The sequence below is a fragment of the Octodon degus genome, unplaced genomic scaffold (assembly GCF_000260255.1).
Source record: "Octodon degus isolate 3935 unplaced genomic scaffold, OctDeg1.0 scaffold00057, whole genome shotgun sequence".
Taxonomy (NCBI): domain Eukaryota; kingdom Metazoa; phylum Chordata; class Mammalia; order Rodentia; family Octodontidae; genus Octodon; species Octodon degus.
In genome coordinates, this window is record NW_004524633.1 from 1,466,906 (window position 1) to 1,492,491 (window position 25,586).

At 53.0% G+C, this 25,586-nt stretch overlaps 1 protein-coding gene across 3 annotated transcripts in view; it reads left to right on the forward strand.

Annotated features, from left to right (window-relative positions):
- Positions 1–25,586, forward strand: part of Nfia (nuclear factor I A) — a 319,159-nt gene that overhangs the window by 247,117 nt on the left and 46,456 nt on the right. For 2 of the 3 annotated variants that reach the window (XM_004633954.2, XM_004633955.2), the window contains exons 8-9: positions 12,406–12,584; positions 14,694–14,859. In XM_004633954.2, coding sequence (XP_004634011.1) covers positions 12,406–12,584; positions 14,694–14,859 — 345 coding nt within the window. The remainder of the gene's footprint in view (positions 1–12,405; positions 12,585–14,693; positions 14,860–25,586) is intronic. The other variant, XM_023718269.1, reaches the window with a different exon arrangement.

The following is a 25,586-nucleotide window of genomic DNA, read 5'->3' on the forward strand; positions in this document are numbered from 1 at the left end:
TAGATCAATAGGGGAAAAAGTGTTTTCTTTTCCTTATCTTTCAAAAGCTAAGCTTAGCCAATGATCTCCAGTCTTTTTTGAGAATTATCTTGAGTAATTGTTAATGGTAAGTTTCTTGAAACTTATTTTTCTTTTCTGCAAGTCTGTTTTCAAAAGCAAGATAGTGAATGGTACTTACTTTATTTAAATACTTTGTACTAGGGCCGGCCAAATAGCTCAGTGGATTAAAGCGCCTGCAAGCAGGTACAGGGGCCAGGGGTTCAATCCCTTGGGCCTGCCATGCCGGTGCCGCCCCAAGGGCATGCTGAGACAGCGATTGAGACTGGGCGGTGGAACGAGCCTACAATCCCAGCTCTTGGGAGGCTGTAAATAGGAGGCTCACTATGAGTCTGATCTAGTAGTGAGACCCTGAACACCCTGTAGCCCCTTCCCTAAAATACAACTAAATAAATAAATACTTTGCACTAAGTCAAATAACTGTGCTTTAGACACTTAGAAATGCGGAGGGGGTGCCACACTGTCCTCTGGACAACAGGAGTGCGAGTGCAGAGGCAGGCCGCCCTCAGGAGCTTCCAGGGCGGCGTGGACGCCGTGTGTGCAGGGTCACCCAGCGCGCTAGTGTTCATGGTGCTGTTGAGACTGGTGTGTTCCTCATGTCGGCGAAGAATGCTTGGTGGCAGTGAGAGAAGTGTGGCTCAGCGGCGCCTTGCGGGCGTGAAGTGCTGCACTGTGTCAGAGTAAGCATGCGCTCGGGGCTGCGCAGAAGCGGCACGCCAGTGCGCGTGGCCCCGATTCTGATCCCCGGAGTTTCCTGTGACGTGTTCCCCAAGGGCTCCTGTGGGGTGCCGAGTCCCCAGGGAGGTGGGATGCGGAAGGAGTCAGGTCCTGGATCCCCCTCGCCAGTGGCGAGTGCTGTCTCCCGGCAGGTCAGGCCTGGGAGTGCGTCATGCGTCCTCGAAGGCCTCCAGCTTCCTTCCCACAGACCTGTCCCATCTGCACAGGGCCAAGCGGTGACCCAGCCAAGGGCGCACCGAGGCCACCATCGTGCCATCTGGATCCAGACTCTGCTCCCAGATGGACTCTCTTTCATGGAACACCTGGCCCCTGGCCTGTCCTCACAGCAGGACAGCACAGACTGAGACAGCCACCCTTGTGGGAACTGTGAGTGCTGGTGTGGCCCTCGCACTCCAGGTGTGTGGGGAGGAGGGACGGGGCGCACACCTTAGCCACCCTGTCACCGTGCAGCAACCCCCCCCAGCAATGTGGTCGGCCTGAAGCCAGCCAGCCTCGCCTGGCTGCCAGAGGGAGGGAAGTGTGGATTCTACTCTCAGAGCTGAGCGTAGAATTAACTCTACGTAAAGTGAGAGCTTCGTAAATGCGTAGCTGGGACAGATGTCAGGTGTGACCCATATGGCTCTAACGATGAGAACTTGGGGGCCAAAGACAAGCCCAGACACCAAGTCTGCAGTCCAGTGCTTTTCTTCTCCCTTTCAGCAGCTTCTACCTTCTTGCCATTCATTAGGAGAAATAAACTGCATTTATTCAAGTAGTTTCCACACTTTTTATTAGGCAGAGACATAATGTGTTCACTTAGATCTTCTGATAATCATCCATCGCCTGAGCTATCTCACTGAGCTCTTCATAGCCGTCATAAACAAGTCATTTCGCTTTTTTATGAGCCCGTGGCTCCTTCTACTGGCAAATGCAGGGCCTCTGAGGCAGCTTTAAGCTCGATGTTTTCCAGTACTGAAGCGGATCAGCAGCTTCCTACTGCCGTCGGGAGTCGTGGCCTCCTGGCGCTCGGCGGGAGCTTACAGAACACAGGTTTTTCTTCCTGGGATGGTGTCATGGTTTGGGGTTTTTGCAAGGTGAACAATACAGTACAGGACACATTTTATAGTAATATTTTATAATGAATCACCCAAGAATCACATACTGTAAATGCAAGAAATTAGCCACACACTAAAAACTAAAATATCCAGCTGCAGGCCTACAGCTCATAACGATACCTCCTACCAGCCCAGCTGGAGGCCTAGAGCCCACAACAAAGTCTCATGCAGCCCTGCTTCATGGATCTGTGCTGGGAAGGCCCAAAGTTCAGCTCCAACTCTGGTGGAAGCTAGGAAGTCTGTGCCAGAGGGGTGGAGGATCCGTGCCAGCAGGCTGAGGGGTCTGCACTGAGCCAGGAAGCGACGCTCAAGGTAAGCACCAGAGCTCCCCCAAAGGTACCACAGCCCTCCTCAGCAACAGTGAGGTCCCGAGCTCCACCAGCAACGAGGAAAGCGAGTTCCCATCAGGAAAGCCAACGTGACAAGCTTCTCCATGCGGTTGAGCAGTGCACCATCTTCCCCTCTGGAGCCAGGAGTCGATGCTCAATGTGAGGACCCAAGCTTCTCCAAAGCTCCTCGGGAAAGCCAGCAAGACAAGGTCCTCTAGCAGAACAGCCCAAGAAAAGCAGCAGCTTCTCCAAACACCATTCCTAACAGCGTTTTTGGCAGCTTCTCCTGTTCTGCCTCTATGCTACTGACAACAGCCCTCAGGTGGGCCTCCCGCACCCAGCACCGCGCTAGTTCAGTTCAGCTGGGTGCAAGAAGTGGACCACCAGCTAGCTATCCACCACAGCTTTAGAGCAGCGTGGTCCACCCTTGCTCCCACCTGTCTTCTGTCCTGCCTAAGACAGAGGATAGGAAGCCAGCACCCGCAGCCCAGGTGAGCAGTCCTGCCTGAATCCAGGACCCCAGAGACCTTGGGTAGTGTTGGTACTCAGGCTTTAGATTTCAGTTAAAGATGCGTGGTCAGCAGGTGAATTCTGTGCTGTGGAGAATTATGGGCATTAAGCTATCTTTCCGGAAGTTGGGTCACTGGCAACGGTCGGGGGAGTGTGGATTCACGATGTGTGAAGGCAGCAGGTGCAGGGAAGGAGAGATGAAATGGGACAGCGGCAAGCACAGGGCCTCAGGTGGCAGGGACTGCGCCTGCTCTCCATGGTCACCCAGGCCCCAGCCTCAGGTCACAGGGAGTCCTTCCAGGATGCCACCATCAACATTAAAACTTTAAGGCCCCTGCGTGGATCCGACAGCCCTGGGGAGGAGGCCTCACATGCTAAGTGACCGGGATGTTCCTGTGGTTTCAGTAAGAGCTTGCACCTTGGCGGGTGTCGAGGGAATGAGCTGGGGCTTGTTCAGGCCCCGATTTGCAGACTCTTTGGGGAAGTATCCTGCGGGTCCCTATGCAGAGCAGGAGTCCTGTGGGAAGCAGGATCAGCCCCGGCTCCTCCCCTTCCCTAGTCCCACCCGGCGGGCTTTGCAGCTTCCTCTTGACTCCTCTGCAGCTCTCTAGCTGCTTGGGAAAGCTTTTAACTAGCTGTAGAACATGCTGGTGCTCAGCTGGATCTGATTTGCCTCTCCTGGTTTACGTATTTGCATCACCTCAAAATGAGAAGCAATTAAGTAAGATGCTGGACTGACCTGCCAGCAGCTGGGAATGTGTCTGTCACTGGACTTTGTCATCTGAGGAGACCCCGTCATCACCGTGCATCTCCAGGCATCCCTAGAAGGGGCCTGGACCTGAGAGGAGAGAGGGAGGGAGGGAACCCGCGGGCAGCACCATCCTCACATTGGAAGGAACTGGGGTGAGATGAAGTACAGCTCTTAGCAAAGGCTCCTTAAGTCCCAGCTCAGGAAATTATTAAACTCATTAGCCAGATACGTAACAGCCAGCTATCAGTGCCCAGCCAAAAGAAGGAACAGTGCGAACCAATGCCTTAAAACTACCACAGAAGTCCAGAAGCGCGTAAAACTGTACCTTTACTGTATTGCAGAGGGGCCTCCTTGTGACACGGGCAATAGTCAGAGGAGAAGCTGCTGAGCTCACACGTCCGCAGGCCCTGCCACCCGCCCAGTGAGCGTGAGGGCCGACACAGCCTGCCGAGGGAGCCATCCCCCAGGACCCCAGGGAGAGCGCCTCCATCCAGGACACCGGCCAGCGTCCTTCCCGCTGCTCTTGTGTGGGGAGAGCACTGCCCTCTGTCTTCGAGGGGCCCCAACTCTGGGTGCTGATGGGAGTGAGACCAGCCATGCAGGCCTGCCCTTGCCCCGTCCCAGCTGAGGAGCTGCTCCCCTCAAGGGTGCCTGTCCCTGTCAGCCCTGTCTCACTTCCTAGATCTCACACACACCCCTGCTGCACAAGCCCAGCGTATGCATCCCTGCCACACTTCCATGTTCCTTACTGCCAGTCACAAATTCTGTTAAGCTCGGTGAGTGACACCCCGTGGAGCTGCACCCCGGATGGTTTTTGGGTGCTGTACGTCTCCAAGGAGGGCCAGGCACTGGCTGCCTCCGGTTGCCTCCAGCTGTGCCCTCTGGGCAGTGGGAACTGCCACTCGGTCGCCCACTGCAGCCACCTTCATTGAGTGTTCACAGGGCCACAGGACCTGTCCTTTGGGTTTAAAGAAACCCAATGTCAGAAATGACCCCACCCTGCAAAATATTCAGGAGCACTGGGGTCTCCAGGTCCCCCAAATAAAGGGCCTCACCTAACACGCTGAAAGGAATAAGCCATTCGGCTTCTGAAGAGTTGTTCAGCTGGGAGCAGAAGAGTGTGTGTGTAGCCGCAGTCAGCTAGTGTTAGACTGCAGGTCCTGCCAGCCATTCACAGGCATGCGAGTCACTTGTTGTCTTCCGGCCTCAGTTTCCCCTTCCCCCTAGGAGCACGTTCCAAGGAGGAGAAGGCTGCTGGCCCTCACAGTAGAGACCGGGGTGTGCAGGGGATGCCCACTACACTCATCTCCGTCCTGTACCCAGCCCCTGGTGGCGGTGGGTCGATCTGCTTGACCCTCTGGCCCTTCACTCCCTCCTTGCCTGTCCTCCCTGCCCACCACGCTGACAGAAAAGCACACTGCCTTTCTCCTGTCTCGGGCAGGGGCTTACTAGCGTGTGGGGCCCAGCCGTGATGACAGTTTCTCTCAGTGGAGCCTGCCATGGGGCCAGGCCTGGAGTCTGGGGCATTGGAGAAGATCCCACAAACAGGTTGACCTCTTCCTGTCATGCCCACCCAGAAGAGCACAGCAGAGCGCAGACAGCCGCCCCTCCTGCCACAAGCTTGGGGCATTGAGGAGTCGGCAACTAGCACAGGCATGAGAAGCACCTGTGAGAACAGCGCCGACGTCTGTGGGCACAGCGTGTGCTGGGGAGCCGTGACGTCCCTCTTCCTGAGCCCCCGTACCCAAATACAGTAATGAGAGTCGGATTGCTGCACAGTGGGTAACAAGAAGGAGAGGTGTACTGTGACTCAGGTGAGGCAAAGCGGAGCGTGGCCACCCCGCCGCCCCCGAGGCAGGGGAGGGTGGATTGGGAGGCCGAAGAGCTGCTTCCAGCAGAGCTCCCAAGTGCCTTCTCCTTAGCTGTCCTCTCTGTGCGAGCGAGCTCACTCAAGGATCCCAGAAAAAATGGGGTCCTGGCTCGCTTCCTGGGGAAGGGCTGCCCCAGTAGTGGCGCACCGGTGCTCACCGCCATCTGGACTCTTGCTCGCTTGTTAAAAAGCCCTGTGTATACGTGGCCGAGGCTCTCATTGGCATAGCCCAGTCACTGCCCGCCAGGGACTGGGGGGAAGGCGGTGATGTCCACCCTAGGCCAGCCATGCTGAGGGAGGAAGAGCTCCCAGGGCCCTGGAGAGCTCGGTTTCCAGAGGGGCAAGGAGTGCTGGGCAGGCAGCACGCAGCTGTCCCCTGGGGACGCCAGCTCCAAGCCCGGCAGCGCTGCCCATGCTTGCGGCTAGGAATCATTCCTGCCCACCCACACTCACACAGCGCTGTGAGAAGACCACTCGCTCCCGCAGCCTGCAGGAGGGCGGGGCAGTACGCCTGTCACCTGCCACCCGGCGTTGCTGCCGTGCCCTGCGCCAGTCTGCTGGCCTTGCCTGCTCCCTGCGTTGCTGGTCCAGGGCCTCTCTGTCCACCCAGAAGGGCGAACAGCTCCTCTGGATCAGTGCAGGCCCTGAGGAACAGCTGCACTCTGGAAGATACACACATCCTTCCCGTTCTTCAGTGGGCGAAAGTGGAGCAGGGAGCTCACTGCCGCCCTGGCCAGCAGCAGCCCTGCTGTCCCGCCGGACCAGTTCCTCGTGTCTTCCCTAGGATGACATCTACCAGCCACAGAGGAAACTCTCAGAAAGACCCTTCACATTCAGGGGAAGGATTTGAACTCAGACACAGAGCCCAAATTCAGTGTGGAGCTGGAGGGATGGTGGAGGGCAGAGCTTCCCTCTGCCACACAGCCTTGTGTTCCTTGTGGGTTTTATTTGCTGCTCTCTGCCCTTCCTTACTGAGACCTGCAAACAGCGCACGCCTGGCCAGGTCCACCATCCCAGAGGCGGAGCATCTGCCAAGCCCAGCTTCTGACGCCCTCTTGAGCAGCGCTGTGTGCGGCACCCAGCCTCCCGCAGAGTCGCTGCAGCGTCCCCTGCCTCTCCCGTCATTGTCTGCCATCAGCTTGTGCTGCCAGGTTTTCCCTCAAGTAATTATTTAGGCTCGCCTTCTCCTGTCTCCTGCTCCGCCTACTCGGCGTCACCTGTGCACTCTCAGCGCCTCGGCTTGCTCCGGCCCTGCGGTCCTGTCCACTGTGCTGCTGCTGCTGATGGCACTTGGTGTTTTGTGGTCGCAGCTATCAGCTGGCGCTGCGCACGGCAACTTCGCAGTGAGTTAGTGGATGTGGCCGGCTGGAGGGTCCTGTCTGGACCGCGGCGGGGGCCTCGCGAGCACTGGGCCTGCTTGTAAGGCTGAAAACTGTCTGGCCTCCCACAGCCGAAGCGCCTTGAAGCCCGAGTCAGGATGCCACAGCTTGTTGCCCCGCCGGCTTCCAGTGTGTTCTTTCACGGACACACACTCCCCGCGTCGGGTCTCTTGGATTTTAGGGGTTTTCTGTGATCCACGGAAGTGAGCTGTTGGAAGCGTAGCCCGAGGCTGAGTTCCCGACGCCCACTGGGCTTTGAAGCCTGGTGAGCCTCAGTGAGGGTTTGTCCAAGTTGTTTTTTGGTTTTTGTTTTTGTTTTTGTTTTTGTTTTTTTGCGGAACTGGGGATTAAACTCAGGCCCTTACACTTGCCAGGCAAGCGCTTATTCTACTGAGCTATCTCCCCGCCCCCTCCAAGTTGTATTTTGAGATGAGAGAAACAGAGGAGGATTCACCCACGTTTGTCAGCGGGTTGTAACAGAGCTGAGCCAAGTACAGGTTCCTCTACAGGACACTGGCGCTGGCCTTCAATCAGAAGACCTGGTAATTCAGATGGCGAAGCGCCTCCAGTCTCTGCCTGAGCACCGCGTGCGGCGACAGCGGCGTAAGACGCAGAGCCTGGCAAAGCACCGTGCATGTCGTCTGTCTCTCAGTTGACATTCCCAGACAGCTCAGGGAGGTGAAAGCTAAGGGCTACTTGTTTTGGAAAAACCTGTCTTGGAAATCTTTGGCATGCCTCAGTGAAGGCGTGGTTCCTTAAAAAGCCCCCACCTCCCAAAGGCTTGAAAACCACTGCCAACTCCTCTTTCCTCGTGTGTCTGTTAAAGTAAATCCTGTAACTCTGAACTTCTTGGCTTTCATAAATGGCAGGCTGATTCATGCATGATTTATAAATTATAGCTGTGGACCATTAAGATAGGCTTGTCAGCCTTAGGTTGGCTGTAATGGCTTTCTGTCGTGTGGTTTTGAATTTCTGAAGAAGCAGATACACAGTAGTTGGCAACCCAAACAACCCAAGTTCCATTTGCCCTTCTAGAAAGGCTGCTTTTTTTAAGTGGGATTTTTTTTCTGCTGGAAATCTCCTGGAGTTGTGCCTCATCTCAGAGTCTTCACTTTTGAGTGTGCATACCGGGAGTCCTCCTGCCACCTCAGCCGGGTGGGAAGGCTGCTCCCACCTGAAGGACACCTCACTGCTGCAGACAGAGGAGCAGCTATTTCTGCGATGGTGCTAACAGAAGTTGTCCAGAAGCTCACCGCCGTCCCTGTCTCTGTACGCTGAACCAGACTGTGATATTCTCAGACGCGAGCGTTGGGAGTGACTTTTGTTCTCACGCAGGAAGCAGCCTGCGCTTGGCACTGTCTGGGTGCACGCTGCCCCCGGAGGGGGTAACGCTGCCTCTTGGCAGCTTGTCTGCAGCGCCCCCCGCGGAAGAGCAATGAGGACCTAAAGTCTGGTGCCAGAAAGCAAGGCTGATGTGAGAAGAACCCCAGTCCTCAGGCCAGTCTGTGAGAGCCTCCCATGGTGCACAGGTGAAAAGTCAAGCGATGAGGCAACGTCAGGGGTGCAGAGAGCACATTGGTACCCACAAAATTTTGGCTTGAGGAAAAAATGTGGGAGATTCCATAGAAAGCTTGGAGGTCGAGCTTTAGGAAAACCACTGGAAATGGTAAGACGAGATTACTTCTGCTTCTTTCCTGAAACCTCCAAGCAAAAACAAGGCCCCAAGCCCGTCTGGCCACCTCCTTGGGACACCATATTTCGTGTGAAACAACCCCCAGTGCCCCCGGTGACACTTGCGACACTCAGACCGGAGGTCTGTGCTGGCCACACACAGCCCTGCAGAGGTGACGGCCTTACTGTGCTGCACCTTTTAAGCATTGAGACATGGGAGGAAACAAGTAAACCGCTCCGCCTAACCCGCACCCTTTTCCAGTGTAGTTTCGGTGCCCAGGAACATGATCACTTGATGACAGAACCCAAGCGAGACACTGACCAGGAAGTTCTGGCTGTCCAGGTCTCATTGCAGCTGCTCCGGGAGTGCGAGCGGTTCCAGCCAGAGAACCCGATTGCGTTTCCTCTGTCCTGTCTTTTTTGGACGCTCGTGGGAAGCCCAAGCAGTTGCCGTAAGCCAGTTTGGCTGCCAGTTCGGGGTTACACGAGAGCCACCCAGAGTGACTATGTCTGACACTGTGCTCCTGGCCCAGGGTCTCAGGGTGCTAGACCCCGGAAGCAGCCAATTTCAGGCTTTTAATACACAAAATTGCACTAACACCAACATGGATACAGATGGATGCACTGCAATGAACTGTAACCACTTGAGAAAAGCCTTCGTTGACTCTCGAGTAAATAATGCACATTTTAAAAGATCTAAATATGCACTTACATAATATGCCATAATTCTTATTGTACCAGCTCCTCCCGCACAGGCGCGTCCACAGGAGACAGTCTTCCTTGCCTGAAACGGGCTTGCACCGCTCCTGGTGACTCACCAGCGTCGCCGACACAGTGGCAGTGGCTGCCTGCAGGCTTCTCGTGGACTCACTCTCTGGTCTGACCCAGCGACTCTTTCTGCAGTGCTGTGAAGCCAAGATAAGGAGCCAAGGAAGAGAGAGGGCAAAAGAGAAGCAGGAGACACTGATGAGTGCTTCGCTGTGAGCAGCCGGCCGCGGAGGAGCGCGACTTTCTCTAGAGGAGCAGCAAGTAGTTAGTGATAATCACAGCTTGCCCGTATCGGGAGCACCACGCTTCCATTTGGGAGGCCCGCGGTGCTCTGCGTCTCACGTCACAGCGAGCTGATGGTCGGGCAGGAGTCCCCAGCTCAGGAGGGGAGGCTTTGAGAGGGCGGCCCTTGATGCCGGGGCACTGGCGTGACTGGAAGCCACAGGCCAGGTGACTTCGTGCCACCAGGTGAGACGAACTGACCCTAATAAATCCGTCACTGTAGAGCTAATTCCGTGTAGCACACATCACCTGCGTTTCACGTTAAACTTCGTGTCATAAGGAAAAGGTGAATAAAACATTTTAGCAAAATATAAGAAAGCTAAAGTCTAAATGGAAGTGGCTAATGATTTTCCTTATATATTTAAAGGCCACAAAATGAGGAAAAGGGTGTTTATGACCAATTACTGGGGAGACTCTACCCACAGTCCTATCCAGTGATTTCCTCTGTCACACTTTCTTACTTTACCTGCCTGACTTCACTGCAGTGGAATTTTTCCTTGAGCAGCCCTGGCTCTGGCCGCCAGGGTTTCTTCACCAGTCACTGCCTGCTGAGCACCTCAAGTGTGCACTCCACCTTGGTATCACAAAAACCAGCCTCTTGGGGCACCGTGTGTGTGTGTGTGTGTGTGTGTGTGTGTGTGTGTGTGTTACTAGAGACTGAATTGCTGGGAGGCAGGGGATTGCTAAGTCTAAGTCACTAAGTTGCCTAGGCTGCACTGAAACTTGTGACCTCCAGTCTCAGTCTCCAGAGTACTGGGACGGTAGGCATGTAGCACCAGGCTTGTGTCTCGGGGGTCTTGGCTGTGGAGTCTCTGTCTTTGTGCCTGCTGTGCTGCAAAAGTTGACTGTACATCTCCTTGGTCTCTGTCCATCCCAGCCTGTGGGAAACACCACTTTCTACCTCCTTGCCTAGAGCTTAGGTAGTCAGACACCAGGCTCCAGATCACGCTTCCTTCCCCCAGCCAAGATAACCTCGCTGTGGTATGTGAAGAACCCCTGTGGTTCTTGTAGCCAGCAGCACCATTTCTAAGGTAAAAACTGACCAGAGCCACTCAGCTCTTTGGCCTCCATGTCAGAATCAGAGCCATGCGGGATGCTGCCTTCTGCTGTTTTCCACAAGCTGTCTGGCTCTTTACCTAGTGGAGAAGTGGAGCTTTGTTCTTATCTAGTTGTACAATTATTTTCTTAATTTCTGTATTCCTCGCTTACTGAATTATTTATTTGCACAATCAAGGAATATTTGTGAATGCTAGACTTGTCTCTGAGGATGGAGCAATAAGGAGCGAAGAGCAGAAAAGCTGTTTACTAAGATGAGAAGCCTGTGAGAAGATTAAGTTGAGGGGAACGTGTTGAAAGTCCTAGTCCTTAGGTTGTGTTCAGGATGTCCTCAGTTGCGTGGTGGAGGTAAAACAACTCCGTGATGGACTGGACTTGGCGCCTGTGGGCTTCCACTGCCCCATGAGCAAGGCATGGACTAGGCTCGGGTCTCCTCTCCAAACCCCTGTGCTCACTCGGAACTCCACGTGCTGCCGTGGGCCCTGCAGCCCTAGCCAGCTGTTACGGCTTGTGTCCAGGTGTCCCCCAAAGCCTCATGTCATAGGGCAGCTTTGGCAGTTTGTGATTGATTCTTGATCCAGTGCTGGGATTATGGGTGTGAGTACCCTGGAGCAGATACTGTATAGTCCAGTGTAAGAGGGGAGAGAGGCTAGCTGGCTGCCTGAGCTATTGCCGCTCTTTTTGCTCTCTGCTCTTTGCTGCCACCACGAATGGTTGCTCTCTGCCATGTGCCACTCTACCTTGGAGTCAGCTGAGTGTGGCCTGAAACCTCCACTAACATAACACTAAAGATTTATGAGATACATAAACCTTTCCTTCCTTCATTCTGTGTGTTGGGTATTTTGTCCCAGCAACAAGAGAAGAGTAACTGAGACGTCATTCTTCCTTAGATCCCACAGCATCACCAGCTGTAGCCTCCCACAGCCTTTAGCTACCAGGCCGGCTTTACCTGTGGGTCCCAGAGAGTGCTCTGATTTCTTCAGTATGTGACTCCTAGTATTCAAAAAGTTGTTATCATAAGCATTTCCGTATCATGTGTTTCTCTTTGCAGGGACTCCTTCAGTTCAAAGGCTTAAGCCTAATGGGAGAATCTGCACCCCTTGACATGCTCTGCCTCTCCGCAGCTCCTTTATCAATTGTCCTTCCAACTCCAGGGCAGGAGTCTCCTTAGAAAGACTATTAAAACTTTCCCTTGAGTTGTGTAACTGTGTGACCTCTGTGTGCCAACATGCAAATGTGCAGGGTCCAAATGCAAGGAGTTGAAATTGTCTGAGTCTTCAGCAGTTTTTATGGGTTAAGGTCCCACATTTTAGCAGGGATCACCCCTACCCAGCCTATGGGTTCCCTTGCTCTGGATTTTCTGTATTGGCTTTGAAAAAGAAAAAGAAAAAAAATGACAGAAGCTTCCATGTAAAGTGAACCCTCAGATTTGGGTTCATTAAGTGATTATTTACTACATTCAAAAAATTTTCATCCTGAATTTAATCCTAGAAGGGGTATACCAGCTCCAACAGTGAATTATTGTCTTTGGTGTGAAAGGCGACCTGTCTGTGCACACGAGGATTTGTTGTGTGTAAAGTCAGTTACACATTAGTCAGGTCTAATCTACCAGATACATTTTTTATTGCTGGCTTCATTAAAAAGGCTCTTAATGTAATGAATAGTCTTCATCTTCAACAGGGATAATTAATGTCTTATAACTCCCATCCACTGGAAATGGTCGGCCCGAAACTCAACCCGAATCTCACCTCCATGTTTGTCTTATTTAAGCCTAGAGGGAGGAAATTGACAAGGCCCAAGTGACCGAAGTCGGCCGGGCTTCCCGCTCTGCACCTGCCGCTGAGCCAGGGGCAGCTGCACTGCGCTCCGCTCTCGCTAACCCTCTGTCCTCTCTCTGCAGCAAGCCCGCACGCCACGCCGTCGACGCTGCACTTCCCGACGTCCCCCATCATCCAGCAGCCTGGGCCTTATTTCTCCCACCCGGCCATCCGCTACCACCCTCAGGAGACACTGAAAGAGTTCGTCCAACTTGTCTGCCCTGACGCTGGTCAGCAGGCTGGACAGGTGGGGTTCCTCAATGTAAGGAAACCTCTTTTCTTAAATTTCTTTAGAAGTGGTAACTGGATGTAAAATAGCACGGCAGGCCTCGTGACCAGAAGGGCATAGTGCTTATGTGCTGTGCTCGGACTGCAGGCCGAGGCCATCTTCATCCAGGACTGTGGGAAAGTTAACTTGCTCTGAGGAGCGATTGGCTGGGACTTAAAAACAGTGTCTGTGTTATGTTTTCAGCTGTCCAGTGGTGGTTATAAATCACCTCCAGGGTGAACCGTGGAACCCTCTCAACTCTGGGGGCTGATCATTCCGCTGCCTGCATTCCAACCCCAGGACACACACAGTTAACAAAGTAGAAAGATCAAATAATTTTAAATGATGATTTGGAGCTATGAAGGGAAGTGGGGGCGGCAGGGGACAGATGTTTCAGATCAACCAAGCTGGTACTTTTTTTAAAATATGGTCTTCTAACACTTCACATCAAGTTGACCAGTAGTTGAACTCAAGATGCTAGAGGTACGGTTTATTATGGTTTGTTATTTCTGCAAATAGTTGTCTTTCCCACTTATCTCTGTATAAAGCTAAACCATATTCAATAGCTTCGAGTGAATGTTTTTATTTTTTCTCAAATAAACCAAGGAGTCACAATTTGAAATAATGTTCCAAATGTGAAAGTAACTTCTAAAAAGCATGAATCTTATTAAAAATCTCAAGTCAAATGTTTGCAATAAATGGCTGTATCCCTGAGCCAGCGCTGACCGCGATCTGGAGCGGCCAGCGTGACGCCGCTGCAGCTGCCCTCTGCCTGTCATGGCACAGGGCCGCAGGTCGGCTGTCGTCCCATTGCCCTGCCTCAGTGCCTGGCACACTGGCCCCTGCCTGGGTTCCACCCCTGCAGAAAGGCCTGATTCTGCACTTTGGTGATGTCTGGTGATGTGTTAGCAGACGTATGTCTGTCTAGACAGCAAATCAATACGGTGTCTTTTCCCCTTTTTGCTCTTGTATTCACTTGCCCAGCGTCTTCCACGCATTCACTTAGGGCCTTCCAGGACACAGAAATAACCCACTGCAAGCTCGCTGGCAAGAAAGCGCGTCCTCCTGGTGGTCGCACGAGACAGACCTGGGGCCAGTGCTGGGTCTCAGTGCCAAGGAGGGACAGTGGCTGCGCGCAGGACTGCCAGGCTCCCCCAGGAGCAGAGCAGCAGGACCTCCGCCAGCGGGGCTCGGGTTTGGGGCCGCAGCTGTGCGTAGCTGCGGCTGTTGGCTGAGTGGTGTCACTCGTGCCACAGACTACTCAGGAAGTAATGAAAACGCCATTCTGGCCACCAGAGCCAGCCTCTCGCTCCTGGATTTCTAACCTGTTTTTAAAGTCTTGACATCATCCCATGCGACTCTCAGATGCCCAGGTCTGCATTTTGACCCAAATCGTATAGGGCTTGTGGCAAATCTTTCTTCATGGAGCTACCCTGAGAATAGCAAATTTTATTGTTCTCTTCAGAAGGAAACTTTCTTTTCGGCAAGAGCTGTTATTTCGTTGTTTTAACACCAAACAGCCAAACAAGTGTGACCCCCTTGATATGTGTTTATATAATTTAAATAGAAGTGGTATTTTGCCTAGCAGAATTTTCTGCCAGATGTTACATAATATACAAAAGAAAAATGTTGTGTTGACTTAACCCATTCGTTAAATGTTATATGCAGTCAATTTTGGAAGATGACACTATGTCCCAAATGCATATTTTAGAAACTTCATTTTATCTATACAGAGAGACACTGAGGTCCAAGATAAGAGTCCATGAGACACTCAGCTTGTCCATAAATATTTAGTGATTACAAGAGCAGTGCTAAAGATAGGAGTTAACACGGAACTGTAGCAGGCTAAGCAGAGTCCGGACTTGGTGACAGACCCAAGGCCTGTAACTGGCGTCATGTTAGGAGCTGATATGAACCACAGAAGGAGGTCAGGAGGGGGTCCAGAGCACAGGAATGTGTGTCCTGCTATGCCCACTGCAGTGTCCAGCCCAGTTCTGCCCAGAAGGACACAGGCAGAGCATGCACAATCGGGTGGGGGTGAGCTGGGGCAGGGAGTGACCCGACTCTGACACGCGTTGCCTCTCTTTTCTCCCCTCCCCCCAGCCCAATGGGAGCAGCCAAGGCAAGGTGCACAACCCATTCCTTCCCACCCCAATGTTGCCACCGCCACCGCCACCACCCATGGCCAGGCCTGTTCCTCTGCCGGTGCCAGACACGAAGCCTCCAACCACGTCCACGGAAGGGGGCGCGGCCTCCCCCACCTCCCCAAGTAAGTACAGCTGAGCCAGGTGCCAGTCCCTTCCTAAGCTCAGGGCGCTTGAGGCGCACCTGAGTCCAGGGACAAGCCCAGCCCTGTTGTTTGTGTTGCTTGGCTTTGCAACTCCTGCTCCCACGTCAAGGGCACAGCCCCCAGAACCCTGAGAGACGCCAGTGTGCAACAACCAAGTGTATAGGTGCGTAGACACTGTGAGGACAGGACCAGGATGGCGGTCACCATATGGGGGACCTCAGGTTCTATGCGTGGCCCGAGTGGCCCTGGCCACCAAGCTGCATTCGGGTGCAGGAACGGGCTCTGATTAGCAGAGATTCCTGTCCTTCCTCACATCCCTGCCTTCCAGGAACTTCAGGCCCAGGAAGCGTACACGTAAGAGGCTTAAACATTGTGCATCAAATAGAAAAAAATGCTTAGGTCAGAGTATCAGTGCAGAATGTATGCCTTGAACACCACCAAGCAAAGGTACCTGCAAGGGACCAAAGCCGGCACTGGGACAGTTACATGGCCATCCATGGCTGGAGGAAGCAGGGTACAGGGTTGGGTAGAAATTGGGAGCCTGGCTCTTCCCTGAGCTTTGGGGACATCTGGACGGAGAGGACAGGGTTTCAAAGCCCCCTCATGGCAGGAGTGATTCCTGGTGAGCTGGAGAGCTTGTTCCTGGATTTGTCCTGGCATCTTAGGGCTGGCATGGACTACAAATAGCTCTGACCACAGCTGTGCTTAGTGATTCCTGCCTAAATGGTGACCAGAGCAGGCCGGCAGCCTGGAACGTACTACTCCCCCGAGCAGGCCAGGTGCAGGGAAGACCCCAGGCCTCTGCGGGTCTGCAAAGGGAGGAGCCTGGGATGGAGGGGTTGGCGAATGGCTTGGCCAGAGGCAGGATAGCTGGGGGCGGTGCTCGGCAGAGGACCCAGCGTCCTGTGGGAGAAGGCAGTGGGTGGCTCCTGGCCACTGAGCTTGCAGCAGTCGTCACCATGACACCTGAGGGCAGAGAGGGCGTCGGGGGAAGGGCCTCTGCTCAGGTCCTCTTTCCTGGAGTTGGCTCTGCGGACACCGAGTCCAGCATGGCTAAGTCCTCCGTGGATGCCTCTGGGGGAGCGGCCTGTGTTATCAGCGCTGGAGTAAGGTCATGAGTGACCTCATGTCCACGGGCAGCCCGGAGACTTGTTTTTCTGGGTAAGGAGCTGTGCAGGCAGTGCTGTATGCAGAGGAGGAGCCCAGTGTCCCAAGACCCAGGAGGGCCTGGGTGTGGCCTGTGGGTGCTGGAGTCCAGGGCGGAGGCATTCAGGGCATCTTTGTCTGTCGGCAGCATCTGCCCCAGGCCAGAGAGCAAGGTGCAGTCAGAAACCACAGTGAGCCTGCAAGCAGGCACAGGGACGGGGGTTCGATCCTCAGGGCCCCAACCACAGGGCATTGAGACTGGGCACTGTGGCATGTACCTGTAACCCCAGCTCTTGGGAGGCTGTAAACAGGCGGATCACTACGAGTCCGATCTAGTAGTGAGACCCTGAACACCCTGTGGACCCTTCCCTAAAATACAAAATAAAAAAGAAAAAAGAAACCAAAGTGAATGCTAACATTTGAAAAATGTACTACAGAAGAGACGTGTGGCTGTGAAGCCCTCACAAACCCCTCCTCACCTTACATGCCAGTCACACCACCCCAGCCCTCGCCTGGGCAGCTCTGATATCATCTCTCCTGAGGGTCTTTAGGTGTCTGTCCTGGCGGCCTCAGTGTCCGGAAGCAATTCAAAATGTTTCCCCTTTCCTGATCACTCTGACCTTGGAGACAAGCTGGAAGACACCTGGGGCCAGATCCAGTGTCCTGTTTTTACCATCCTTCTTCCTGGCAGAGACAGTCAGGAAAGAAGACTCCAGGGCTGCTGGAAGGCGGCGCAGACAGTGGGAGGAGTGGGCACCAAGCAGAGGGTGCGGGGCCAGTGGCCTGACAGACGGTAGCACGTTTTTCAGACGTCAACCCTCACCGTTAACTTTTCCCCTTCCAAGTGTTCCCAAACTCTGCCTCTCTCCGCGGCGATCTCAATGGCTTGGAGCCCTGTGCTTGCTGCCACCACCTGTGCCCGTCTTGGCACCGCTTTCCCGCCTTCTCCTGCGTGTGTTCGACTCTGCCATGTCCGGCACCAACCTGCTCATGATGCCCCTTGTCCTGGGCAGAGTGCTCACCACCCTCCCTCAGTAGTAGCGAGCAGCCCCGGTGGGGCCACGGCTCTGTGGCCGAGGATTCTTGGTCGAAAGAACAGGTGTGCGTGCCTGCTGTTTGCCCTGTGGCACTGCGCTGTGGCACGGCTTCCTGTCTGTGATGTGCAGGGTGCTGGGGTCACTCAGATAAGCTCTCCCGGGCTCAGGTGGCACAGTGCCTCTTTAGGCCACACTTGCGCGCAGGGCACCATCCTGGGTGCTGGGTGGTGAGATGTGGGTCCCTAGAGCTGGGGAAGCTCCTCAGTAGCTCCACCAGGAGACACCAGGGCCTGTGTCCCCAGCTGCGGGTGGAGCAGCTGTGGATCAAAGGGCGAGGGCCCTGCCCAGCCTGCCTGGGGCCACGCCCACAAAAGGGAGCCCCACCTTGGGACCTGGAGGTACTGGGGTGTCATGGCCAGGCCCCCCCAGTGGGCTGCATTTGTGGTCCTGTGTTGTCATGCCAGAGTTTTCTGCTGTATTAGTGAGACAGGGACACGTAGGAGAGCTGGGATTCATGGCACAGGAGGTACCTCCCGGAAGATTCTCGAAGCTGCTCCTCCATCTCTGTCCTGGGAGGGCATTCGAAGGACCCACAGCTAGAAGCCCTCCTCTCTGGGGTCCTCGCTTCTGAGCCAGCTGATAAACACAGGACCCAGTCAACTGGGAGGCAGCGGCCTACCCGCAAGGTGGGAGTCCTGGTCACAGCATTGCGCCCACCCCACCCCACCCCGAGGCCCCATCTCCCGCTGCAGCCAGGACTGCCCCAGGGCATGATCCTCTGAAGGAGAGACAGGAGCCAGGCCTGAGCTGGGGTCCGGAGCACAGTGACGGTGACAGAGCTGGAGGGGTCCACAGGGACAGACAGCAGGAGTGAAGCCACAGCTCCTGACCCGGTCTCTGCTCGAGGTCCTCCCTTCCTGGCCAGCCTCTGTGCGAGCACCTGGCCAGGCCAAAGCTGTGCCTGCTGCTTGGGGCAGCTGCCACAGACACAGGGACACTGCGGAGTGCAGGGCGCCTCAGCGCTCGCAGCAGGCGGGCAGGCCTGGGGCTCAGGAAGAGTTCTGGGGTGGTTCTCAGCTGTCCAGCGGGTACGTGCTGCAGTTGGACGCAAAGGCAGAACTCTTCTTGCAGACCCAGTCTGGAGTAGCATCTGTAATCGGGTTGTTACCAGGTAAGAATTTAGGGCAAAACCTGCATTTCACAGATCGTGTGATTTCTTAGGAATCAAAGCCAAGGGATGTCGGGTGGCATTTATCTGTGTCCGTTTCTCAGAGCTCAAATGAGCAAGAACAGCTCAGTGCAGGCTATTTGGTGTTCTGTATTCTACCGGGTGTTCACATTACAAGGCTTTCCTCAAAAACATGGATTGTACAACTTCAGACAGCCTCTCCTGACTAGGGTCCCTGGATGACCTGTAATAAAATACAATTTTAAAAGTAAAAGATAGGAAATTATGCCCAGATCTCGCACATTACAAATTCGGGGCCCTGGACTGCCTTCTCTGCTGGGTACTGCCCACTGTGGGCAGGCACCCGAGGGACCTGGTGGCAGAGGCGCTGTGCTGTAGGCGAGCCCCAGCATTGTCGGTGATGCCTGCTGCGGTGGCATGCTCATGGCTCCCAGCCTCCAGGGAAGGCTTGGCTTTAACTGTGCAGTCGCCTCTGGCGCTAGTAGTGAACTTTGCACTGTGCCAGGAAAACAGGGAAGGCAGATCTGGGGAAAATTTGCCTTTGACATAAATATAATCCCAGTGCCCTCAAAAGCCCAAGGAAGTGGGCGGGTTAGAGGCCTGTCCTCAGCATGGAGAACTTGTATGCCATTGGCATTGTAGGAAGGCGGCCCGGGCCAGAACCGCGGGACACAGCTCCAGCAGTGTGGGGGGGTCTGTCCCCCTGAGGGGATGCCCCTGCCCATCCATGTTTACCAAGCGCCGCCCGTGTGCCAAGGCTTCCTGGAGGCCACTGGTGAGGGCTGGGGCAAGGCCTCAAGCCGCCCTGGATGCCACGCCCTGGATGCGGGCCGCCCGGACCCAGCTGCACGGTCAGGTGAAGCATGTGGATCTCCGCAGACACGGGCGCCTTCACCGAGCGTGACCCCGGAGCAGAAGGAGAGTGGTGAAGACGCTGGGTTTCTAGCAACGAACAAAAACGCTGGAATTGGCACCAGCAACAAAAGGGGGCAGCAGTCAAGCTCCCTGCCCTGTGGAAACGGACACAGCCAGGCAGGAAAGGGAAGTAGAACCGAAAGATAAGAAGAGCAGAAAGCTGGTGTAGGCCATGCAGAGGGAGCCGGGACCACTGAGGCCACGACCCACGCCAGCACCCCAGCACAGCGGGCATCAGAAGATGGAGTGGCAGACTTGGTGCTACGCTGAGGGGGGGAGACAAAGGGCAGGAATATCTGCGACAGCTCTCTCGGGGGTTCTGAACAGAGTCCTGGAACACAGGATGGGAGAGGAGAGAGCAGGGGGAGACCCGCGCCGCTTGCTGATGGGACGCCTGCAGAGCGGCCATCATGTGTGGACAGAGCGTGCCTCCCCCAGCCGCCCCTCAGAGGACCACTTCCCCAGCGTGCTGCAGACACGCACCACCCTGGGCTCTGGGGACCACGGCTCAGGCACGCGGCAGCGGTGCGGTGTGGCTTGCGTTAGAGACCCGCCAGTAGGCTGGCACAGAGGTCGTACTAGAAAGACGGGCTTTCCTTATTCCCTCCTGAAATGAAAACTGGCATCGTGGCCAAACCTTTTAGCACGAAGGAAAAAATTTTGAGCTATGATGGAAGATAAAACTTCATATTTCTATTTTCTAATTAATTAGAAACATGAAAACTCAATTTAAAATTGCATGAAAGAGGGCTGGGAGATGGCTCAGTAGAATAAGCGCTTCCCTGGCAAGCGCAAGCGCCTGAGTTCAATCCCTGGTTCCGCAAAAAAATAAAATTGCATGAAAGACTCAATCATTTTTGGCCAAGCCTTCTTTGCTATGAACCTCTAAGGTTTTTGAAATGAGAATTCTAAAATAGAAGCAGATAATAGCATTGCCTTCGTGATTTATCTTCACAGCTCGTGGACCTCGCGTGTACTCACTCTGTGAAAGGAAGCGTGTGTGCAGTAGCCAGGAGCACAGCCGTGATCTAGGGCCAGAAAGCAAGGGTTGGGCCCGTGATCAGCAAAAGCGATTCGCAGTGTCCCTCCCACGTGGGCAGCACCCTGGCCACTGCCCTGAGGTCCTTGGGTTCCCAAGGCGTCCACAAGGTCACCGGGCCTCTCTGCCTGTCCCATGGAGCAAGGTCTGCGTCTGGCTCCAGGGAGGCCGTAGCGGCCTGCTCAGGCCCAACGTTGGCAGCCACTAGCGTCCAGCCTCTCCTGGCACATCCGGCACTCGGGAGGCTGTCGGTGTCGCCTTGTCACATCCCCACGTTCACCCTGTAAGCAGGTTCTTGCTACCACGACAGAGAAGTCAAGGCCTGAGAGAAGGCGGCCTCCGGGAGGAGCAGGAGCACAGCCAGCTGCCTGAGCCTCGCCTTCACGGCGTGCTCCAGCCTAGGAGCTTTGGGGTTTTTTTCCCTTTTCCTTTTCCTTTTCTTCTGGAAACTTCAAGGAGAGAAATAGAGAAAAAACTGTACTCACTTGTACTTTAGTATGACTTGCTTTCTGGTCGTGAAAATATGTTATTATAGGAAAAAGAAAGCGAGCAGAAGCTTTGGGGAGTGAGAAAGACCAGCCCTTTCTCAGAGAAGAGGCGGTGCTTTATAAGAGAGACGGGGGAAAGGGAAAGGAAAAAAAAAGAAAAGATAAGAAGAGAGACTTTTCACAGCTTTTCCAGGACTGATACCTGGACTCAAATGTCATCCTTTCCTTGCTTTCTGAACTTTACATTTGAAGTTCTTGGTGACTAGCTCTGTGAGTTTTTATGACGCCGTAGATTCTGTAAACTACAGGCAAGACGCAGAACACTTCAAAGAACCCCATGGTTCCCACCCTTGTTACAGGGCCTCCTGTGTCACACGGTGTGAGGGGACCACCTTCTGGTGCTCACTTTGCCCCCATAAGCAGCGTGGCCCCTCTTTCCCCTACATGTTAGTGTTTGGCCCCCTTCTGCATGAGGGGACACCAGAAGAGATCCAATACCCACTATTTTGTGATGACAGCGCATCTCAGAGGCAGGATAGGGGTTCTTCAGTGCAGTGCGCTGGGACAGCTAAGGGGTGTCTGGAAAAACGCATGCACAAAAGTAAGTTTCACCTGGAATAAAAGCACATCCCGAGAGCCCCCAACTTAGCAACGTTCGAGCTGCGAACTTCCACGGGCTACTGTGTAAGACTCATTGCATTGGCTTACGAACCATTCTAACTTGGGAACCAGACTCCTAAGTCAGGGACTTACTATAACGTAAGAGAGTTCAAGGAAGGCATCCCTGTAACCCCAGCACTCTGGGAGACTGAAACAGGAGAATTGCAAGTTTGCACACAGGCTGGACAACGTAGTGAGACTTTGTCTCAAAATCAAAAAGGACTAGGGAGGTAATACAGTGTGAAGACTCTGGGTTCAATCCAAAGTAATACAAAAGAAAGTTAGACCATAAAAATACCACATTAGGACATTCTTAAATATGATACCAGGGAGGGAGGAAAGCCCCTCTGAGGCTCACCAGAAACCAGCATCCAAGAAAGGGAACACGGGAGTTCTTCTCGAAGGGCACCAAAGGTCAATGCCCAGAAGACACCGAAGCCCCAGCCAGGGCAGAAGCTGACGTGGGAAGTCTGTTCCCCACGTCCAGAGGCTACGCGGCCTCACGAGCTTTTGGAGAAAAGACTGACAGTTGCACAGAAAGCCAAGCAAATGGGAGAGACAGAGGAGAACCAAGTTTGGGGGAGTCCTCCTTCCTGTACTGTGAGCAACACAAATGAAAACTAAACAGACGCTTCTGCTAGCAGATAACAGGCGCCCCAAGCACCGCAGCACCTGAGCAGTGATGGGGAGCAAGGCACCTGCCGCCTCCTGAGCACCGGGGCCGGCTCTGCCCCTCAAGGGCAAGCCAGGCTGTAGGCATGGGATCCTGTAGGTGACAGTAAAACTTACAGCGTAAATATGAAGGAGGTATGTGACTTTCAGTGTGAGCCACATATACTGTTGGACACGGGGGTGAAGCTGCCTGACGGTGGCACCAGTGGTGACAAGAGATGGACCTAAACCCTAGAACTTGTCAGCATGAAAAAACAGGCAGGCTGCACTTCCAAGTGGCCTCACAGCACAGGAAGTAGCCACAGGCCATGTGTGTCAGTCGCAGGCCACAGCGGAAGGCCAAGGCTGGGTGGCCCAGGCTTCAGGAGCAGGGGTGGGGTGGAGGGCCTGTCTGGTGGGTGCTGTATCCAGCAGAAATTAAAGACAGTAAGTTGTCCTTTGACACCAAAAAGTGATTTCTTTACTTTTAAAAATATTTGCCTAATGATCTCATTTCTCCGTCACCCTTAGCAGTGACCAAAACCACATCCTCGCACGGCGTGGCCGTCTCGTGCATCTGGCCCTCAGCCATGAGCCCTGGACTGTGGGTGTAAGCCGGACAAATGCGTGAAGATCTCTCTGAGGGAGAGAACTTTCTCGACGCCTGGCTTGGGGCTCAGCCAAGGGCAGCACCCCTCACAGAGCTGTCGCTGGGCCACAGGCTCTGCCTCAGGGACCCACTGAGCTCAGAGGTGTGCACGGCTGTCTTAAGTTGTGTTTCTATTAGTACTTTTTCCAGATTTGGATTTGGGGAACAGCCCAATATTTTAATGTTTAAACTTGCAAGGGGAAAGGAAGCAAAGATCTGCTCGAACTTCTTGCCTTCAGAGCACAGACCCCTTTTAGACTTGCTCTGAAGTCACGCATGGGACACTAGGAATACTGGGCAGTATAGACAGGAGCACAAAGGCCTGTAAGCTATACTCTCCTGAGTCAACAGCTTCCACATTTGCATTTCTCCATCTTCTTCAGTGCGTATCTGTGTGTACTTGTGAGTAGGTATAGATGCACATGCGCGCGCGCGCGCACACACACACACACACACACACACACACAATGACTGTGGTCATCCTGGATATACTGTGTAATATACTGTTTTCTTAATTAGCACTTCACACTCATGTATTCATAGAAAAGTTAGGAAATATAATCTTATACAACTTGTACCTGTGTCCATAGTACAGGTGTTCATTTTGTTCTGATCTATGAACGATACTCCAGAATATCTTTTTGTTGGTGGTGGTACAGGGTCTCACTTCGCAGTTTGGATTAGTAGAGATCCTCCTGTCTCAGCCTCCCTAGGGCCAGGACTACAGGTGTGCGCCACAAGTTTCAAAACCAGCACAGTGTGCCAAGGGTTCCAGGGCCAGCACGGCATGCAGTACCAGGGATCAAACCCGGGACCTTGCGCTTGTCAGGCAGGTGCTCATGCCACCAAGATATCTCCCCAGCCCAAAATATATTCAAATTTACCGTTTTATCCCCAACTTAGTAACATCCTTAGGACAAATACTATGAACGCTACTCTTTAAACACATTGCTAGATCCAATCTTGGCCCAGGCCCGGTGAGTGTGGGAGAGCTTCCTGCTACCTGCACCAGCAAGACCTGCCAGTCCCAGCCCAGGTGCAGTGTGGGTGAAACCCTCCTCCACCCCTTTGGGCCCCCCACAGCACTCCACAGTACCCCCCCCCCGCCAGCCTAGCGAGAATTTCTGCCATGTTCTGGGGACCCCCAGGTCCAGCCCTAGCCCAGGCCCAGTGAGTGTGTGGGAGAGCTGCCTCTCCCCACTACTCCACCTTGTCCCCTCCAGACTCAGCTCAGGACTGGAATACAGGCCTGGGGTGAAACCCTGCAGCTGCAATCCCTGCAGAGAGAGTAGGGCACAAAGCCACCCAACTAGTCCAGGAGCAGAACATCTTGCCAGAGGGGCACAACAGGTTCACCCTCAAGGGCAGCAGCAGGAAGGAGCTGAGCACAGCAGCCAGACACAAGCCAGGCACAACTGGATAAATCCAAACTTTGTAGATCTGTACCTGAATTTCAGTAGGTGCTAAGGTTATAACTGCACCAAAGCTCTACAACAAAGGTCAGAAGACAATGCTACACAAAATGACAATGAGAAGGAGCAAAATGCAATCTCAGACCTCAAGCCCACCCATAACAAATGCAGAGGACACTAACACAGAACAAATAGGGAATCACACAGCTGAAATCAATGAATCAACAGCTTCTGAAATAAAGAAACAACTGCAGAAAGGTATAGAGGAACTCAGATTGGAAATGAAACAAGAAATCCCTGAATTAATAACATCTGCAGTAAAGAATCAAATGCAAAAACATATGGAGGAAACGCAGTGCCCACCCAGAACAAGTGCACAGGACACTAGCTCAGCTGAAATGTACGAATTAATAGCATCGATAGTTAATAAGCAAAAGCAGAAAGTCTTAGAGGAACTCAGAGCGGAATTCTCTTCTACGAGCTGAGCTCACATATACGAATTAATAGCGTTGATAGTAATAAGCAACAGCAAAAAGTTATAGAGCAACTCAGAGCAGAATTCTTTTCTGAAATAAAAAAAGAATTCTCAGAACTCATAGCATCTGAAGTAAAGAATCAACTACAGAAACATAGGGAGGAAACCCAATCTGAAGAAAACACTGCAGTAAAAGAATTAATAACTGCTTCTAAAAAAGACATTGATAAAAAAAAAAAGAGGACATTAGAAAAATGATGGATTCCTTGAATGAGCAAACAGGAAAGAAATAGATCGCATGAAGCAGAGTCAAAGAGATATAGAGGAACTTAAAATCTCAGTCACAAGCTTGCAAAACCATTTCAGTGAAAGTGAAGAGAGAGTTTCAGATCTTGAAGACACTGGTGCAGCTAGTGAAAAGGTAAGAAAAGATATCTTAAAAACAACTAGGATGCAGGAAAAAATAATTCATCACTTGCAAGACGATGCAAAGATGAGCAATGTGAGACTAACAGCTATCAATGAGAAAGAAGGAGTCAATACAAATGACATCTTAAAAATATGGGCAGAAGAAATAGCAGAAAACTTCCTAAATATGAGGAGTGAACTCCAAAAAAAGGAGTGAACAACAACAGGTAAATAATGTCAATCGTAAGTTAGTACATCTCAATTGTAACCATCAATGTAAATGGACTCAATTCACCAATTAAAAGAAATAGACTGGCACAGTGGATTAGGAAACAAAATCTAACAATATGCTATATACAAGAAACACATTTAACTCATAACAATCTAACATTCAGGTAACTGAAGCATATAGAACTCCAAAGAACCTCAACCCAATTAAAAACACACCCAGACATATAATAGTCAAGATCCCAGAAATTCAGCTCAAGAATAATATACTGAAAGCTGCTAGAGAAAAGAAGCAGATCACATTCAAAGGAAAACCCATCAGAATTATGACCGACTTCTCTTCACAAACCATGAAGGCAAGAAGAGCATGGAGCAGAGTACTTCAGGTCCTCTATGTAAACAAATTCCA